General features: G+C 44.3%; 1 protein-coding gene across 42 annotated transcripts in view; it reads left to right on the forward strand.

The window, feature by feature from the left end:
- The window catches only part of LOC136434666 (filamin-C-like), a 91,932-nt gene that overhangs the window by 70,022 nt on the left and 1,508 nt on the right, over window positions 1-20,402 (forward strand). For 18 of the 42 annotated variants that reach the window (XM_066427603.1, XM_066427608.1, XM_066427609.1 and 15 more), the window contains 21 exons: window positions 298-2,055; window positions 3,539-3,604; window positions 4,179-4,229; window positions 4,392-4,460; window positions 5,073-5,756; window positions 6,749-6,866; window positions 7,375-7,515; window positions 7,802-7,930; window positions 8,397-8,570; window positions 9,378-9,536; window positions 10,063-10,266; window positions 12,465-12,617; window positions 13,134-13,262; window positions 13,813-13,923; window positions 15,797-15,961; window positions 16,442-16,543; window positions 17,396-17,533; window positions 17,794-18,045; window positions 18,395-18,574; window positions 19,201-19,419; window positions 19,768-19,986. In XM_066427603.1, coding sequence (XP_066283700.1) covers window positions 298-2,055; window positions 3,539-3,604; window positions 4,179-4,229; window positions 4,392-4,460; window positions 5,073-5,756; window positions 6,749-6,866; window positions 7,375-7,515; window positions 7,802-7,930; window positions 8,397-8,570; window positions 9,378-9,536; window positions 10,063-10,266; window positions 12,465-12,617; window positions 13,134-13,262; window positions 13,813-13,923; window positions 15,797-15,961; window positions 16,442-16,543; window positions 17,396-17,533; window positions 17,794-18,045; window positions 18,395-18,574; window positions 19,201-19,419; window positions 19,768-19,986 — 5,221 coding nt within the window. Of the gene's footprint in view, window positions 1-297; window positions 2,056-3,538; window positions 3,605-4,178; window positions 4,230-4,391; window positions 4,461-5,072; window positions 5,757-6,748; window positions 6,867-7,374; window positions 7,516-7,801; window positions 7,931-8,396; window positions 8,571-9,377; window positions 9,537-10,062; window positions 10,267-12,464; window positions 12,618-13,133; window positions 13,263-13,812; window positions 13,924-14,758; window positions 14,804-15,796; window positions 15,962-16,441; window positions 16,544-17,395; window positions 17,534-17,793; window positions 18,046-18,394; window positions 18,575-19,200; window positions 19,420-19,767; window positions 19,987-20,402 lie in introns of all 42 variants that reach the window. The other 24 variants (XM_066427639.1, XM_066427640.1, XM_066427644.1 and 21 more) reach the window with 16 other exon arrangements.

The raw sequence follows: 20,402 nt of genomic DNA on the forward strand, positions 1-20,402 counted from the left end.
TCTTTCAAATTGGTCAATACTGAATTCTTGCACTTTGGCTGTGCATGCATAGGACAGCTGTATATAGTACATTTCTGACTTTTCTTTCGCATAGTAGCCTATCATTCCTATTGTACCTAAAGTTGTTTATGAAGTCATCATAATTTCAGGCAGGGCATTGCCTTACTTGCCTGTATAAGGCAAACAGTAAATTCTGGGGCACTTGCACTTGCAAATGTTCCAAATTGTGAAACTGGGGGTCAATGAAAAACATGTGAAAAAAACGTATATAATACGGCCCTGTTCCCACACCACTAGCTGTCCGAGGCTGAGAGCCAGCTTCAGACCACCAATGAGCGGCTGTCAAGCCTGCAGACAGAGCATGACGACCTCTTAGATCAGAACAGCAAGCTCCACCGCCTGTACCACGACAAGCTCACGGAGGTCGAGCAGCTGAATTCCGAGCTGGTGGAGGTCCGCGGAATGGCGGAGATCAACTCCGCCAAGCTCCAATCCAACATCAGTATCCTGCACGAGGAGGTCGATGCACTGAAATCCAAACACAAGATCCAGGAGGGGCAGCTGAGGGATCGCGAGTCGGAGATCGAGGAGCTTCGTCGCAGGATTCGCGAGCTGGAGGCTGAGAACGAGGCGCTGAGGAAGAAGATCGCCGACCTGCGACGGGAGCTGGACGACCAGACGGCAGCCATGGAGCGTTACCAGCGGGAGGCAAGGGACGCAAACTCGGAGGTGGAGAGACTCGAGCAGCTATTGGCCCAGAGGGAGTCCGACATCAGGGGTTTACAGTCAGATCTGTTGTCAGCCCGCGACGAGGTCAACATCACCAAGATGAAGACAACGGAGATAACCCGGGCGGAGAGCGAACAACTTTCATCTCAGATGAAGTTGAGTAACGACCTACAGATGGCACTGAATGAGAAACAAGGAAGACTAGGGGCAATGGAGGCCGAGGCGCATAAGCTGCGCTCCGACCTGGAAATATCCCGGCGGGACAACGAAGATAAATTTGCCGAAATCAACAGCTTGAAGAACAAGACAAGGGATATGGAGAGCAAGCTGTCGGGCCTGAATCAGAAGTTGTACAACGACAAACAGGCCAACAGGTCGCTACAGGAGAAGCTGGACGATCTGCAGTTTGAGATGAACCGCCTCCGTCGAGAACTCCAGGAGAAGGAGAGCTACATCACCTCCATGGAGACGAAGATGAGCAACCTCCAGAGTACAGCCGGTCAGAGCACCGAGAAAGACGGGAAAATCGAGGAACAGATGGAAGAGATTCGAAGGCTGAGAATGAAGATCGAGAGTCTCAACGACGACATGACAGCGCGCGAACGAATGATGCAGGATCTGGTGAAAGAGAAGGACGAACTGCAGAGCCAGTACGACTTCTACTACTCCGAAACCAGCAAGCTTCAGACGCAGGTAACCCAAATCGAATCCGTTCAGAGCCAGATGGGCGGCAACACAGAGGCACTCGAGGATGAACTGGAGAGCCTGAGGCGCCGGCTGAAATCCGACAACGAACACGCCAACCAGGAAGCGTTCGAGCTGCACCGCCGCATCACAGAGCTCGAACTCGAACGGAACACCGCGACGGAGAAGCTGAAGCACATGGAGGTCAACATGAGCCAGGGAAGCGGGGAGGTGGAGAAGCTTCGCCAGCAGTTGCGCCGCGCTGAGCAGGAGTCCAGCAACACGGAGCTCAGGTACAAGGAGATGCACAAGGTCAACGAGAGGCTGCGCAGCGACATGGACGACATCCTCCACCAGCGCGACATGGCGCAGCGCCTCAGCAAGGAGCAGGAGGCCAAACTGTTGAGCTTATCCCAGAGGCTCAGGCATCTGGAGGAGCAAACACGCTCGGAGATCCTCGACCTCCAGTCCAAGCTGCGTAACTTACAGAACGAGTACCAGCTGTTAGATAGAAAGCAGCAGGACACCCTGGATAAACTGAGGGTGGCCGAGAGCGAGCTACAGACGGAGAGGACTGCACGGCAGAGCGGCGAGTTCGCCCAGACGACCGTCTCCAAGACGACCGTCACAAAGACCAGCGCGGTAAATCCTTTTGTTCTGATGGTGTCGGGTGGATGAATAAGTGTCTCATCATTCACATATCTCTACATTGTCAAGCACATCTCTCTACTCCTTGGTGACGGCGGTGGTCTTTTCGTTACGTTATGATTTGTCATCGTTTTCCCTCGGTGAAGATTTCACCTGTTTCTTCAAGCCATTTTTACCTCCCTTGAATAGACCTGCTTTATTTCATCAAACTATGTAAGTAAAAGCTGGTGACGGCTGACTATCCTGCATGACTTGCCATAATGAGCTTTTATTTTGCTCTGGTGCAACAACTTTAAATAAATTTTCATCCCATTTTTCTCTGCATTGTTCATAACTAACGATTACTTGGGCCGGTGGTCCAAGTTCAACATACATGGGTGGATGTGTCGTGTGAGATTCTGAATCCCAGTTTTATTTTCTATATGGCCCATGCTTGAGTCTACACTTTACAATGTAGATACACATTTAACATGTGTATATTTTGTGACATTCCCATAAGTTTTGTGAGCTATATATTCAATTTTAGAATGAGAATCAACTTTAGAGTCTGTGGTGTGTACATCAAGTGTTGTGGACCACAGAAAGCTAAACTTGGATTCAGAAAACAGGCTCTTGTTGGTATGAAGGTCTCCACATTGTGATCTTTTGAGTTATGGCTTAGTAAGGGATGGATGGACTGTCTGCATTGTGCTTGTTGTCCTATCCCTTTTGCCCTTGGTTTCCTGGTTTGGGCCTTTTGTCATACATGTAGCTGCATCAACCCTGAGCAAATGTTTGCTTTGCGTTTGATACTGGTTCAATCCCTCTTGTGTTTTTGTGGACACTGTGGCTTTTTTCTTCTGCTTCGATCCCCCTACCCCCCACCTGTTGAGTTATTTGTGATGTATGGCTTTTCTTTGTACGTGTATCCCCTTTATTGATTTGTGATCCCACCGTCCCTACTCTGTCTCCTGAGTTGTACAGCACAGCAGACCAATTAGACTAGATTGGTCCTTTTAGCAGTTATTGGTTTATTACAGCCGTCCATCTGTTGGTACCGCCAAGAGACTACTAACGGCGCTCATTGTTATTCTGCTGCGTGCCTCCTCCTTCTCCTCCCTGCCTGATTTCCGATTTCAGACACATCCCCGCGCAGGGCGTCTGTCGACTGTGACATCCAATCATGTTTACATCATCCAACCTCCATCCCATATAAGCAAAGCAGCTACGGACCACTGCCTCACTAATTGCATCACATGCTACCCAGTCGATGCCTTGTACATGTATTCACCAGTGATGCGTTTCTCCTGTCATAAATTCTTCTCTACTGACCGCCCTGATATCATGTTTAACCCAACGGATGCAAATGCCGATGCTTTTCTATTTAGCGAATCTTCTCTCCGATATGCGTATTCATTAGACTTGTATTCCTGTATTACGGCTGCCGTGGTGTGGTAGCCTGTGTTGACTAACCGTGATGAAACATTCCTCCATTCAGGCGGACCAAGAAGTGGTGAAGGCAGCTCCAGCGCAGATGCAACAATCGGCACCTACACCCCGAGCGGTATTGAGAAACAGACCTATATATGTTGCTTCTGCGTTCTCTCCTAACCCAACCAAGCTTCCGGCACTCTCACCATATTGTATTTTTTTGATGTGCTGCTCTTTTAATTCTTAGCGACCCAGCCGAGATGTGCTTCAGAGCCAACGCCTTACCCTCGCTAGAACGAATCATGCATGCCCCCCTCCCACCTCAACGTAACATCAATCCTAACTGCATGCTGCGATTCATGCTTCAGACGCTTCTCTATCATTCCTGCAGGCACAGTCAGAAAGAAAAGCACTGCATAGTTCTGCAAATGCCATGTCCTTTTTATTATTACCAGTTCAGCCACACAATTTTCGGTGTCGGGATTTTCCGGGTGTTAATTGCTCTAATTCAACATTCGTCATCTCTTCACAAATTCTCATTATTATCCGCCAACCACGATCGATTTTCTCACAATTTCATTTTGTCTGGGCACATTGATTTCCGCTCCCAAATTTCTGCCGAATTTGGAGCAAACACATTGATTGAATAATTTTTCCTTGTGGTGACTCATCAGTTTGTGTGCACAACAACGATTTTGTTCCTGCAGGAAGCGCTAGAGTTAAAGCTGAAACAACTCGAAGCTGACGCTCTCAAAATGGTACCCTTCCCTAATTTTCCCACTACTTTATCCGCCTCGACATCCGCATTAATATCCTTGTTTGATTGTCCGAAGCCATGGAATTGACAGTTTGCTATCTGCTGTTTGGCACCGCGTGTGCATGCTGATGTATGATGTGTTGTTTGTGTGTGGTACTGCTAGGCGGAGGAGATGGACTCCAAGCTGCGCGGCGGTCGGCCTGACGACGACCATGACGGCCCAGATGGCATGGTACTCACTGTACTTCACTGTAACTAACCTCACAGACCAATCACCATCATCTTCACCAGTATCAGTTTATCTATTCTCCATTATCATTCATCAATGATTAATTCCACACAATACATTGTCAATATAATTGTTTTATCCACAAATCATCAAATGTATTACATAGCTTTGATCCTGTACCAATGTACGGATTCACTTATAATCGAATAGTCTATCTAATTCCTCATTTCTGATCCATCTTAATACACATTTATCATCCTGATTTGGGTAACCATACAATAACATGTATTGTGTTGTTTCATCGTCATGACGGATCATCAGTTTAGAAATGTAATCTCAGACTCTAGGGTTAGCAACTAGTTCTTCAGAATCTGCATGCATTATTTTGATGATAAAGTGTGAATTTGCCACCGAATGATATTTTCGTAAGAATAGTTCCAGTTGATCAACAGAGAGAAGTCCTGTCAGTCGAAATCTCCCATCTTTTACGTTTTTATTCCTAATTGACCCGATATTCTTGCAGGCCAGACGGATAATGATTCGATTACCTGTTTCAATCAATTACTGATGAGTCTTTCACCCCAGCATCATGCATGGCTAACTTTGTACCAACAGGAAAGGGTTGGGGAAGAAAAGCTCGGACGTAAACCTGGGTCCAAGGGGCACGGCAAGCCTCAAAGATCCGGATCCCACACATCCAGTTCTTCTTCATCCTCTTCTTCCTCATCCTCATCTGACTCAGAAGATGAAGGGAAAGGAAAAACTTCCAAGAAGAAGCACCCGAAGAAGAAGGATGGAGAGAAGGACAAGGACCGTCCGAAGAAGAAGAAAGGGGGTGACTCCGACGAAGAGCCTAAGAAGAAGGGTGTAGACTTTGGAGCGCTGCTAGCTGACGCCAAATACCGTCCCGACAAGGTAGAGCGCATCACTGCAGTACCAGGCGATGAGATGATGTCGGTTCCCGATGAGGCACGATCACGTCCCGACGACGAGAAATCTCGACCAATGTGGCAGGATGACGTGAAGGCAGCTCCTGGCGATGAAGCATTTTTCCCGCGCCCTGCTGACGCCACGAGGCAGCCATGGGGAAAGGAAGGCGTGGTCCCTGCCGAGGAGATGCAGTCTCGCCCTGACGAGATGAGGGCACGTCCGTGGAGGAAGGGGGTACCAGAAGACGTGACCAAGTCAAGCCCCGACGACACAAACGCCCAACCACAGAGGAAGTGGGGTGCGCCCGGCGATGGTGATGACGACGAGATACGCCCGCACAAGAGAGGGCCAGATAGGGCCGCACCTGGGGTAAACTAGTGCAGATTTTAACAGCATAACTTCAGTCGGAAAATTCTTCAGTGTCTTCCTCCTCTCTGCGCTTCCATGTAAACAATCACAGCAGATTCCAAGATGTATCGTCAATGATTTCTATGTATAGGAAAAGATTAATCAACATGTGCATAACGTAATCAACTATTATTAACCTCACCATCAGTCAATGAGCCATGAGACACATCTTATTACTAGCACACAACATGTACTCAACTGTTTCTTATTTTTCCAGCGTGTTTGTATTGCCTTTCAACATCTGATCTCCCTATTCTTGTCTTGCAGAATCATCTTGTTGCAAAAAAATATGGAATAATTCAACTGCCTACATTGTATGTGCGGCCTGTCCCTCTCGATTATTGTGTCGGTCTTGTGCTACCTTTGCTCTTACAACTTTTACTCATAACTGATGCCATTTGATGCCTTCTTACAGGTTCTTCATGTGTTGGAGTACATTATGTGTGTTCAGAATGCCTGCAATGTCCTGTGTTGCTTTTCTTGCTTTGTCTGTGCGCAGTATTGCCAATGTGTATTTTACACAAAGCAATCAGAACTGAATATTGTTAAGCGTACTCTGACTGAAATTCAGCAATGTGTTGCCTTCTGCTATGTTCATAGCATTTTGTGATCTTTCTTGCAATAACTGAATAAGATGTCTTCTCAACTAAATGACTTCTTTGTCTTGCAGGAACTTAATGATCTTATCCCTTGCCAGTGTTGTTTGTGTACATTCGTGGGCTACATCTATGTACGAGGAGAAAATCTGTTATTCTTCCTACGTACCAAATTCCTTGCCCTCTTCTGTTACGCCACTTTTTTGCTTTCACCGTGACTTTTTGTTGGTCTTTACCGACATGCGTGTGAATGAGTGACATGTGGTGCTGTACCCTTCGTTCAAGTCCAAGTCCTTCCAAACACACCGTCCGACTCTCTCGCAAACGTCACGCTAACCTGCGATTGGCTGATTTCAGGCGCAGGAAGAGATGATGATGGCTGATGAGATGGAGTCAGGTGCTCCCGGCCGGATGAGGCCGGTCGAGTTCGTCGTACCCATCTTCATCGAGGTGCTGTCTTCAGGCAACCTGACTGGTAAGGAAGAGTCCACTTCTTTGAAGGGTTGCTAAGCATTCTGTACCCATGCACTCTTGCTACAAAGTCTTTAGGTCACAACGTCATGTCCATGCGTTATTTCACAGGACAATGTAACCTGCTCAACTATTTCAGTATTAATTCATTGATTGTTTCACTGAAACAGCATCCTTGTGCCTAATCGTTGTCTGCAGATAAGAATCAATTTGACTTTTAGATAGACCCTCAACTGCCTTCAAGTGTATTTTTGCCTGATGATCTTACTTTTTGAAAAGTCTGTCATAAAATCTGTTGATCATTTACCACAATGTACATGATAATTATGTAGCCAATAAATGTCATGGTCACACATTATAATTTCCTGACCTTAAATCGCACTTCTTGTGGCCCTCCCACTGATTGGCCATCACTTGGAAAGGAACTGTTTCGGTGAGACTTTGTGTCACACAAACTAGGTCACAGTTATCATTATTATTAGCATTATTTGACATTGCATTTTTGTTTGCAGCCGAGGTGAAGCAGCCCTCTGGCCGCATCGCCCAGCCCAAGTTCATTGACAACCGTGACGGGTCTCTGACCATCAAGTACACCCCAACAGAGGCAGGGCTGCACGAGCTCGGCATCAAGTACAACGGAGAACATATACCAGGTCAGAAGCACGTCAAATCCACAAAGCAGAATGCATGGTTGGGCCATGGTTAAAAACACAGCTTCTGGGTCAGCTAATAGTATGGAAAAGGGTTTGAAAGTTTTCCTACTGTCATTACTAGTTGTATGTTTTGTCCTGTTAGAGGCCAAAATTAAAGCCCCTTGAAGCTTGTGTGTTAACACCAAAGGGCAGTTATACCGACAATACAATACAGACAGATCACACACTTCACACATGAATGTGTAACTAGTTCATTATAAAGATTTGTGGCTTTTCCCCACTCCAGGAAGCCCCATCCAGTTCCACGTGGATGAGATCAGGCCGGGGCAGGTGTCGGCGTTCGGCTCGGGTCTGAGCCACGGTGTCGCTGGGCAGCAGTCCAACTTCACCATTGTCACCAAGGACGCGGGAGCAGGTAGGACACTTGTTGTTCTTTTGTAAGACAGTAATCAACAAAAAGATTAAACAAAGAAAGAAAACAGCTGACAGTGTTCTCTTTGCAGGCTGCTGGGAAAGAACTGTTTCGTAATATTATTGATGTCATACCTGGGCCGGAATACTTTGGATACTGGTGTTCCGCACCAGTCTATATTCTACTGTATTGCACAGGCTTTGAAGTTGAATTGCACTAGGTTCCGTCAAGTGATTCTAACACGTTTTGCATGCGCAGAGTGCACCACTGTAGAAAATTTGGATACCGGATTCAGACGTTGAAATTGATGTTGCAATTTTTTGTTTGAGGACACAAAATTTTCTGAACTTTTTCGGGGTGAGTATGACATAAATGTAATAGAAATCCTGTCGCTGGTTGGGCTGGAACCTTGGGTGATACGAAATACGCTATGTTATATAATAATGTTATATCAAACTTTCTTCCCCAGGTGGCCTTGCTCTTGCTGTTGAGGGTCCGTCCAAGGCAGAGATCACCTGTCGTGACAACAAGGACGGCACCTGCAGCGTGTCCTACCTGCCCACCACGCCCGGAGAGTACAACATCATCGTCAAGTTCGCAGACAGGCACATCCCTGGCAGTCCCTTCAAGGCCAAGATCGTTGGTATGTATTTCACCCTGACTCCTAAAAGTAAAATGGTGATCACTGGGAAGCTTTTTCTTTTCAGTATTAGTGTAAAGCAAGAAATTTAACAATCATCTAAAATCTCTCCCTTATCTAAAGAAACAAGATAACTGTGTTAGGAATACATGTACTAGGTAATATTTTGAATGAAAGTTACATCTGTGATGGTAATTAACATTATGAAGATTTTAGTTTCCCTACAGAAAGTATAGCACTTACCAACAGTCCTCTGATCCTTGTCAAGTTTAAAGGACCCAAATTTCATTTCTGTCTGATTCCAGAGATTTCAAAGTTTATGGCATTTCTTGATAACTGTGAATACAGCTTTTCCTAAAGTTGTTCAGTCATTGTCATACCCTAAAGAACAAGACAGAGGGAAGACTGTGATGATAGATGTTCCACAACCTTTTGCTGTATGTAAAATTGTAAAATGTACATGATTTACGGACTTGTACATGAACTTTTTGGCTTCTGTCCTGGTCACATTTTCCTGTACAATTAGGAGACCAGCATAAACCCCAACAGACACTGCTAGACATATAATTTTTAGAGAAAAACATGATAGAATTGTTAATAACCCCTATTGTATGTAAAGATATTAAAGTTTGCTAGTTATCTTGTTTGCTGAACCACTACATTGTGTATGACTGTGCCACTAGGAGACCTGCATAATAAGCCCCATCATATTGACAATACATGTAGATGTACATGATGTACAAATGTAAGTACATGAAATTTTTGGGTTGCCTTGTGTGCTGATCAAGTTTCCCTGTTATTAACCATCAGGAGATCAGCGTAAACCCCAGCAGGTGGCGGTAGGAGCGGCTAACGAGGTGTCGCTGAAGATCGCGGAACAGGACCTGAGTCTGCTCCAGGCCAGCATCAGGAGCCCCACGGGACACGAGGAACCCTGTCTGCTTAAGAGGCTGTCCAATGGACACATAGGTGAGTGCCTGAAAAACAGATGTTTTCAGGCTTAAAACTACCTACCATTTCAGGCTTTTTTGTTGATTACTGATCATGGCTGTTCCATGTTGCATGTACAATGTAGTATGTGAAACTGGTAGTTCCATTTGCTGTTAAAATGCTTTTAGTGCAAATCAGTGCTCACCTTGACTTGATTATTTTCAACCTTGAACCTGAAAGTTTTGTATTGATTGGTGCTTTTCACGCTACTAAGAATTATAGTTAATGGACAGGCTGGTTCTAAAACAATGATTTGGTTTTTGGTCAGTTAGACTGACCATGGGAGAATTGTGTGGCCGTTTTTTTCCACTTCTTCATGACGATGAAATTTATGTGACCAACATGCAGCATTTCAATCAATTTACCTAAAAGGAATCTGATTTTAGACTCAATCCCATGTATAACACCAAAATGCTTTTCATTACCAAATCAAGTTTGTATTTCAATTTTGCACATATCAGTGGGTAATACATTCTAATCAATTTGGTCTTCTTCCTTGCGGCAGGTATTTCATTCACGCCACGTGAGGTTGGAGAGCACCTGGTCAGCGTGAAGAAGAACGGCCGCCACGTAGCCAACAGCCCGTTCAAGATCCTGGTTGGTCAGCAGGAGATCGGTGATGCCAGGAAGGTCAAGGTCAAGGGCTCCGGCCTGAGGGAGTCGGCCACGTTCGACGTGGCGGAGTTCACCGTGGACACCAGGGAAGCCGGTACGCGAGAGGCAGAATTATTGTTTATGTTTTTAAAATGTTACAGTACTGAGTACTGTTACAGTATACATGTAAGTTAAGGGATGTCCCTGTGGCCCAAGTGGCAACTAGAAGCCTCACAGTTCAGCTTCTGTTTCCAATTAGTTCGTAACTGGGAGACCCTGGTTCAAGTCCGGGGTCAGGGCATCTCGGTTGGGGCTGTACCGTTTTTAGGAAGGGACATAAAATGGGGGTGCCTTGAGCATGTTAAAGGGAAGGGCTAGAAACCCCTCCCTGTGAACAATATGCACAGTGCTACTGAAACAGCAAGAAAACTTGCTGTCCTATGCGCAACTAGGCGCGACAAGGCCGTGAACAACAACTGTATAAGTTAAGGTAATCTGTGACATGCTGATGTTCAAGAATATGTAAGTATTGTAAGCATTTGTCACATGCTGTAAGCTTTGAAAATCAAGATTCGATCTCATGTAATTTTACAAAATTCCTGTAGTTTTGGTGCATGCACTTAAAAGTGACAAAGAAATGTGAAGGTTAGATTTTATGAACACCAACACAGCGCTCGTGAGTGCGACTCGCACACAATATGTATGCGACCAGTTTTTTGAGAATGCGACTAGATTTAAAATCACGGTCGCACGGTGCGACAATAAAAAATTAAGGACTGCGCCAGGATAATGGCTGCAGAACCAAGGAGGTTGGCAGAACTAAGCGGTAAGCTGAAAATATTTACTATATAATAGGTATTCCAACCTTACCGCGAAAATCGTCGGTGAATTTTCTATCATGTTCCCACGCCCGCGGTACAAAAACTATCCGTTCCTAGTGGCAAAATTACCCATAGAAATAAAGGATATAAGTTTCTCTCCTTTTTGATGTATTTGTTTGATTTGTAAAATGTTTCAAACGCCAGAAATTGCCGATGAAAGTGAGCGCTAGCGGCCGTGCGCTTCTGGAGGGCCGCCATGATGTATTTAGACCGCAGCAGAATGACAAGCCTGTTTCCTGCGCTCATGTTTACACCTGTTCAATCGATGATTTTTTTCGATCAAAAATCAATGAATCAATTCAAGTGGAGTTTTATCCCCAAAAATATTAAATTTTCTTTTTGTTACCGGTATCATTTCACAGCTCATGATCTGCCCGTCCTTATGGTGCTAGTTTCATTCTGCTGCGGTCTATAATGCACAGCAAAGCTTTCTCCATGCGGTCGGCCTGTCATTGGATGGCGGCGCCGCGCGGTATGACGAGCGAAATTTGAACTGCGCGTTTCAAAGGAACCGAAGATATTTGACTGGGCCGGCACAAACAGATAATTTTTGATACTATTGAGCAAGAATTTCAAGGATATTTAAGTATTTTGGATGGTTTGTAGACAGCGGGTGGGGGTTAAAAAAATGCCTGTAAAAATGTTGAACTTGATGCCAGCAGTGAAGTTTCAAATTATGGAATTTGACTTTATTTGTTTTGGTCATGAAACCAATAGATAAGTTTTAGAGTTATCTATTTATTTAACATTCAGTGTTATGTGAATCATTACTTGCCTTGTTCCAAGTAAAAAAAATACCATTGTGTATTTTTAAACTTGTTGAACTTGAGGCACCGTGGCCCCCGGATAGGGGCCAGCCGTTGAACCTATGCCCAATTTTTTTGAAAATCCCATTATATCACTAAAGCTTATGTCATTTTTAATGTCATCGCAAATGGTCATGTGAATCATCACTTGTCACTTGCCTTGTTCCAAGTTGAAAATACCATTGTGTATTTTTTCACTTGTTGAACTTGAGGCACCGTGGCCCCCGGATAGGGGCCTGCCGGGTAACCTATGCCCAATTTTTTCTAAAAATCTGTCATACTAGTATCATTTAGCATGTAGGAAGGTATTGAATGCATTGGATTGCCAAATGTAGGCTTTTATGATCTATTCAAATACTTTATTCCTGGTTGTTAACATTGATTAATACTATTAATAGGAGTATTACTTGGTATGGCCAAGACTTTTGCTTCTTCTTCCAACTTTTTGTAGTGGTGCTCCTAACTTTTTGCTGGTGCTCCTAACTTTTTTGAGTTAGGAGCACAGTGCTCCTAGGTCTAAAAGTTAGTCTGGAGCCCTGCAACAAGAACAACATGTAGACCGTAGACATTCTGTCTTAACGTTTTATGTTCAGCGGTTTATATAATGTGTTTGTCTTGACTTGTAGGCTACGGAGGCCTGGGGCTGTCCATCGAGGGACCCAGCAAGGCGGACATCAACTGCAGGGACAACGAGGACGGCACCTGCACCGTCACCTACAGGCCAACTGAACCTGGCAACTACATCATCAACATCAAGTTCGCAGACCAACACGTACCAGGTACTGCCAGTTCACCTACTGATTTTCCTTGTTATTCCTTACCCTTCTCCCCCACAAGTCTTTCAGGGGTTAGAAATGCAACAAATCAGAGGTAACACAGGCAACCATATTTGCTAAAATGACCTTCATTTTTCCTACCTTTCAGCCACACAAGTAGTCTTTCTGGAGTTTACAATTTAATAAATAAATGAATACTCAGGAAGCTCAACACACTTTGTGATAGACTAATGACATGTTAACTACATGTCATTTAAAAGCACAAAATAGTACATGGCCCTTCTTAACACACATACTTAATGAATTCCTTTTTTGCAATGTACAAGTTTGCTCTTGACACCAATTGGTCGCAAAGCAAGGCAATAGAAAGAATGTTAAAAGCTCCACAAGTTAAACAGATTTAATGTTTTGTGTGAGGATGTGTCTTTGATGATGTGGAGACTAACTCTGTTGGTATTGAGATGAGGACTGATGATATTTTATACGGAGGCTGACTATTCTGTTCCTGTGTCTCTACAGGGAGTCCGTTCACAGTGAAAGTATCAGGAGAGGGCGCCGGCAAACACACCGAGAAGATCACGCGGAAACGACAGGCCGCTTCCGTGGCAACGGTCGGCAGCACGTGCGACCTGAACCTTAAGATACCAGGTATGTGGGGAAAGCCTGTCTTGTCTGCATCTTAAGTCTGTGTTAGTATCTGCCACTTAAAAATGATTTTTGTTACGTTCATTTTAGGTTTTCAGCTATCTGAGGGTTCCCAACACTGAGTTGTAAAGAAGAAATAATAACTGTACATAATCATGTCTTGCAGAATCCCTGGATTAACAATTAATTATAATGATTTATTTTGTTCAGTTTTATTTGTAAAGATTGCATGGCTTTTCTTCTGTGTACATTGTAAGTGTGTGTGCCTTGTGAAATATGTTTGCTCTTTCAAGTACCTCATTGCTGAAAGCTTTAATGTCACATTGTTTAAATGTGCCTCTTTTTCTCTGTAGTCAACATCATATCCTAAGCTACAACTTCAACCTCTTTATTAATAAGTAGACAAAGTGACGTTTTTATCCCAGTAGATATCTTAACCTTGACATGTTTGATATCATTTCTTGGTAAGAAATAAGTGCACGTTGATATTCCTATACCCTCTTTCTTGTACTAAGTGCAAGTTAATATCTTCTTACCTTCTCGTCCCCCCTAGCCAATTGGTTCCAAATGATACAAGCGAGCAAACGGATAGAAACCGTGACGCGAACAGAAATCAAAGGTGGAGTCCATCACCATATCCGTGAAACCCGAGTTGTGCCAGGCGGTCTGTGGCGTCCACTCCATGTCCACACACACACCTTTTGATTAATCCAAACCCCCCCTTTTATTTTTTACGTTTGGTTCCCTCCATCTGTGGGTGCTTGGGTGGTGTCGGGATGTTTTGGCACGTGGACAGTTCGGCTTCTAGCCAGTCAGGACGATTCGGGACCAGGTTCAGGATGACTTGGGTTATGGTTAGGGTTAAGTTTAGGGCTAGGGCTGAGTTAGAATTAGGGTGATTATGCAAATGTCCATTTTCTTTTAATTAGTGTATGACTTGTGGTTTTGGACTGGTCCATTCTTCATGGGAATGCTGCTGGAAGAGTCCATTCTTGCCTGGAGGGACTATTCTTTTCAAATTCAATTTGGACTGGGACGCTCCATTTTTCTAGTATCATTTTTTTGGAATGGTCCATTACGTATGGGGTTGCCTGTGGAAGAGTCCATTCTTGCTTAGGGGTCAAATTGGTAATGCTCCATTTCGAACTTGGATGACTCTGCAACAGATCACTTTTAGGCAGACTTCTCTTTTGGAATATTTCAATTTTGTCCAGGTGTGATTTTGGAACAGTCCATTTTTGCATAGGGAGGGAGATAAATAAACCAACAAGGGTCTATTGTTGAAGGGCCTACCCAGATGCTTTGAAGATTAGATAATCAAAAACATAAATGTTGATGACAAAACATCTAGAAACAGCCTCCTAGAAATGGTACCAAATCCTCCAGATTGGCTCGAGGCTGAACTGTCCATGTGCGGAAACGTCCAACATTCTGCGTGCGTGCCTGGTTCCCGCCCGTGTGCGTGCTGCCCCCCCTAATGTCCTATGCTTGCGTTTCAGGCCTGTACATGCGAGGCCTAGTTGGGGAGCTACAAGAAGTGCATGGTACGCTGCCCTGCATGGATCTGAGTGTGGTTTATTTCATGTGATGACCGGACAGAAAGAACACTGCGAAAACACAGACACACCTTTATTATGATAATGTTTTGTTTCAGCATGCCCACAAAAAAACACCACTGACATCACACACTTTCCTTACACCCCTGTCACAATGAATGGTTTGTTCCACTTGTGTAAGAGCATGGCATCTGTTAAGTCAAGTCTGATTTTCCTATGTCACTTTTTCTTGAATATGTTTGATTTGAATCCAACACGTTCCATTACACTTTGTCTACACTGTAACAGGTGCACACTTGGATCTTTGTCCATTCTACGAAATGTCAGAAATTTGTTCAGCAACTGACAAAAACTGTCAGAAACCAAAATTAAAACTCAATGTTCTAAAAAAAACATTGAGATTTCAAGTCACTTCCACCTGTATCAGTGTCGAGAATGTCCTGTGTATTGGTTGCCCAGCTCATGTGCTTCCCCTATCAAGCCGGCCATGTCCTGCATGCGTGTTGAGTCAGTATGCCAACTGCACACCATTTCCGTCATCTGTGTGAGTTTTGCCATACCAGTAAAAGCATTACGGCAGCACTGCAAGAACCGGGCTTGTGTTCATGACTGTTGTACCACCGTGGCTGGCTATGGCAAGCTGTTGCACCTCCGTGTCATGCGACTTCCTCGCACCTTTCGTCGTAAAGCACATCTTCATGTACGGTTCAGAAGTCCTACTCTAAAGCTGCTGACTGCCGTTCATTTGTTGTTGAAAAATGAAAAAAATCACATTTTATCTATTATTCAGGAACAAAAACGAGATTTTACTGTCATACCTGCCAGGAATGGACCCCTTGCTTCTCTTAAACACACCATGAAATTTTTGTCAGCAAATTTTCATTCATTGCAGCAAAAAAGTAGAACTTCTGACCAGCTTTATTGATGGTAAGAACTCTCTTGGGGCATCCTTCTCATTTTGCGATGGTTCCCTCCCAATAGAAACCAGTCCGTTCGACTTGTCGGCCCAAGTGACCAGCCCGTCGGGCAGGACGGAAGACGCGGAGATCGTGGAGCTGGAGAACTGCACGTACAGCGTGAGGTTCATCCCGGCGGAGATGGGCATCCACACCGTCAGCGTCAGGTACAAGGGAGCGCACGTGCCTGGTGAGTGGAGCTCTACATTAACTCTGTATTCAGTCAGTAGAAAAACTTACAGAAAGACTGATCGTAACTACAGGACTGCAGATGTAGTGGTGCACAATAAATGGTGATGATGATGATGGTAATGATGATGATGATGATAGAACAATTTTTAAAAGATTTTTTCAGTTCCTAATATTTTTACTTGCTACAACAGTGTTCAGTGCATAGTATAGGGGACATATTTTTGCATAGATTTAGAAGTCCAGTTTGAGAGGATCATTGCTGTAACCTGGAGATGTCTCATGTAGCTCTGTGCTGTATGACTCACATACTTTAAGAGCCTCCTTGCTTTAAGCAAAGGAAATGCTCTTATTGAATCATATCTTTTCAGGTAAGAATTCTAGCATTTACATGTACACTGGTAGTATGTTTTAATTGTGGCAAACAACTTTGTTTAATGTTTACGTAGTACCTAACAGATGTTGCACTTGCCTCCCCCAGGGAGCCCGTTCCAGTTCACTGTTGGCCCCATCACCGAGGGTGGTGCTGGGAAGGTACAGGCTGGAGGACCTGGGCTGGAGAGGGGAGAGGTCGGACAGCTCTGTAAGTATCATCTACACGTACATGTAGAGTCTATAGTGCAAAGTATCCTTCTTTAGACAGGTCGGACAGCTCTGTAAGTATCATCTACACGTACATGTAGAGTCTATAGTGTAGAGTATCCTTCTTTAGACAGGTCGGACAGCTCTGTAAGTATCATCTACACGTACATGTAGAGTCTATAGTGTAGAGTATCCTTCTTTAGACAGGTCGGACAGCTCTGTAAGTATCATCTACACGTACATGTAGAGTCTATAGTGTAGAGTATCCTTCTTTAGACAGGTCGGACAGCTCTGTAAGTATCATCTACACATACATGTAGAGTCTATAGTGTAGAGTATTCTTCCTGAGGTGGGTTGTACAATTCAAATGATGTGTCATATAACTCGCAGATCTCCTTTTGCTAGTATAATGTACAAAGTCTGGCTGTACATGTGTTGTCCAAAGTTTTCTAGAATGCAAGGTTTTCTCAGCAGCACATGCCGTATTGAGGTTCAGAATTAGGTCGTCTACTGGTTCACAGCAGTTGATTTTGGACATGGATGTAGATGCCACTTTGTTGTAAGTCGAAATGTGTGATCGTCCTGGTCTACATGTAGCAATCAGAGTTGCAGAGCTACTACTGGTATAGATTGCAGTCCGTTGGATGTCAATCTTAAGCGGTTGATCTTGTATGAAAGCATGTTAAAAAAAACCACTTCACTTATCAACCAGAGAAGAGTACAATGCCAGTCCCCAACTCAAATGTGAACTCTTTTTCACTACTTGCTTTAGTTTGCTCTTAGAATCGTAGTTACACACATTGTCAGCCATACCATAAGATAAATCATTGATCTCTGTCATGCCCCTCTTCAGCTGAGTTCACCATCTGGACCCGAGAGGCGGGTGCAGGAGGGCTGGCCATCGCCGTGGAGGGTCCTGCCAAGGCCGAGATCAACTTTGAGGACAGGAAGGACGGATCCTGCGGGGTGTCCTACATGCCAACTGACCCAGGTATGTCATATAAACACACAGGATATCTTATACTACATCAAAGAGTGTTTATGTTTTACCATGCAGGATGGCTCTAAATGCCTCAATGGATTTAGGGAAATTCTTGGTTAAACGTGAGTAAGTCTTGACCCATTCAGACAGATCTACATGAAGTTAACAAACACTGGGAATCACTAGAGTGCAATACTAACTGTTAATAGATCTGATAAAACATGCTTGATCAGTGTTTAACGCACATGCTTTGTTTGTTTTTATCCCAGGAGAGTACCAGGTCAGCATCAAGTTCAACGACGACCACATCCCGGGGAGTCCGTTCAGCGTGGACGTCATCCCGCCCATGGGCGACGCGCGCCAGGTCAGCGTGTCCAGCCTGCAGGAGACCGGCCTGAAGCTCAACCAGCCCGCGTCCTTCGCCGTCCAGCTGAACGGAGCGCGGCCCGGCGACCTCCAGGCACAGGTCATCGCGCCGTCCGGGGCGCAGGAGGAGTGCATCATCACCGATGTGGAGGAGGGTATGTGTCTCAGGATTCTCAGAACTCTATCATAAGGAAGACTCAGATACATTTGTATCTCAATGTCCCAAGAGAGTCTTACACTGTACATTGTGTAATATAGTTATTTACACAGTCATGTACATCTCAGAATGTATATGTAAGTGCACCATGGGGGAATCCTTATTTGCCAACTCATGCCTGAAGGATAACTGCTAAGAAACAAACAGATACAATAAATACGTCTTACACATGTGACAAAACACCTAAGGGGTGTGTCTCTTAGACATCTGTGCTTCTGAAAGCAGTAACTCGTTTGTCGTTATTATGATCTTGGTGATGTTAGTAACCGTGAACTCTCTGCCTTTAGCAGGTCAGTATGTGGTGAGGTTCATGCCGCGGGAGAACGGTGTCTACACCGTCCACGTGACATACAACGGCGTGCCGATCCCCGGCAGCCCGTTCCGTATCCGTGCAGGAACGACGCTCGTTGAGGGAGACGCAGGCATGGTGCATGCCTATGGTGCTGGCTTGGAGGGGGGAAGAACAGGTGAGAGCTGTTTTATATTCAATGTATTTCATATATGTTTGTTAGATTCTTTTATCCTGTCTGTAATACCCCACATTTCATGTCAAATGCTACTAGGAAATTTGACAGCATTACTGTAATTATGTATTCTTGGAATTCTAATTTGTCTTTGTGATGTTGAAACTAAAGTGGTCTGAAAACATTGAGATACATGTACTAAAAAAATCAAGTGTTTTTTTGCTAGTTTTTTTATGACTGTTCACAACAGTCCTTAGTTGTTAGTGCATAATGAACAGTCTTAAATGTTTTAGGCCCAAAAATGGTGTATCAGAACCATGACCCCTTTTTAACTGTGGTATCTCATTATCTACTTTATGCTTGTATTTTTGAGGCGAGAGGTGTGAGTTTATCCTGAACAGTCTTTAATCTTTTTTGCACAAAATGGTGTATCAGAACCATGACACCTTTTTTTGAACGTGGTATCTTATTTTTTACTTTACACTTGTATTTTCTTGGCGAGAGGTGTGAGTTTATCATGAACGGTCTTGAATCTTTTTGGCAAAAAATGCTGTAGTAGAACTATGGTTTTGATTGACTTTTGATTGACCCTAGTATCTCATTTTCTACTTTACGCTTGTATTCTCCAGGAGAGAGGTGTGAGTTTATCGTGAACACGATCAACGCGGGAGCGGGGGCGCTGGCCATCACGGTGGACGGCCCGTCGAAGGTGCAGCTGGACTGTGTGGAGTGCGACGAGGGCTACAAGGTGACGTACATCCCACGGGCGCCGGGAGACTACAACATCTCCGTCAAGTACGCCGGGCAGAACCCCATCGTGGGCAGTCCCTTCAGGGCAAGAATCACAGGTAAACTTTTTTCATGAAAATTCGTTTTGAACATGTTTCTTCAGAACAGCATTGTGTATATCAAGACCAATCACAGTGTATTCTTATCCAGGTATCACTTGAATTGTCTATCATTAGTATCACCTGGCTTGTTATATGTACCTTCATCAACTTTCATATTAGTGTGGCTCTATGTAGAGATATACAAATAGCTTTGTTCATTAGATAACTTGTATCCTAAGGAGAGGACTTGAAGGACAGAAGAAGTGACAATCAGATTTCATTAATTAAACTCTGTAAGACTAAAGTGATAGAGAATGAGCGATGATGATGGTGTGTTCTGATTGCTCTTTTCTAATGCCACGTCAGGTCCAAAGATGGCAGGCGCGGTGTCTGGCGTGCACGAGTCGTGCTCGGTTGTGGTGGAGACGGTTTCCAAGTCTTCGGCACAGGCGAGCTATGCGGGCGGTGTGCAGGGCATGTCCAGACTGCTGTCAGACGCCAGCAAGGTCAAGTCACAAGGCATGGGGCTGAAGAAGGGCTTTCTGGGGCAGAAGAACAGCTTCAACGTCGACTGTGGCAATGCAGGTGGGAATACAAACACATTTCTGTCAATTAGACCATGTTGATTCGATTATATGGATGACGTCCGTGCTCGCCTCTTTTTTCATCCTTTTCCTAAAAAAAAGTTAGCAACCATACTGTAAATATTACAAAGGAGCTGCAAAGTAATCAGATATATGCCATGAATTGCAAAAAAAAATTGGAAAGTCTATTCCAAAGTCAAAGAATGAACTTCAAGAATCTATTGATTGTTTTTAGTCATTTATTCAACCTTCCTTACCACTTAGATTTTATAATGAAAGCAAAGTTTGTTTCGCACGCTTGCATCAGTTTTGGGTTGCCCAGAGGAATTTATCCATGTAATCAAATCAGTATGGCCTTATCAAGACTACTGTGGATGCCATCCTGTGGCATCTATAGCCCTTACATTGTTATTGATC

The sequence above is a fragment of the Branchiostoma lanceolatum genome, chromosome 5, assembly GCF_035083965.1.
Source record: "Branchiostoma lanceolatum isolate klBraLanc5 chromosome 5, klBraLanc5.hap2, whole genome shotgun sequence".
NCBI classification, from domain to species: domain Eukaryota; kingdom Metazoa; phylum Chordata; class Leptocardii; order Amphioxiformes; family Branchiostomatidae; genus Branchiostoma; species Branchiostoma lanceolatum.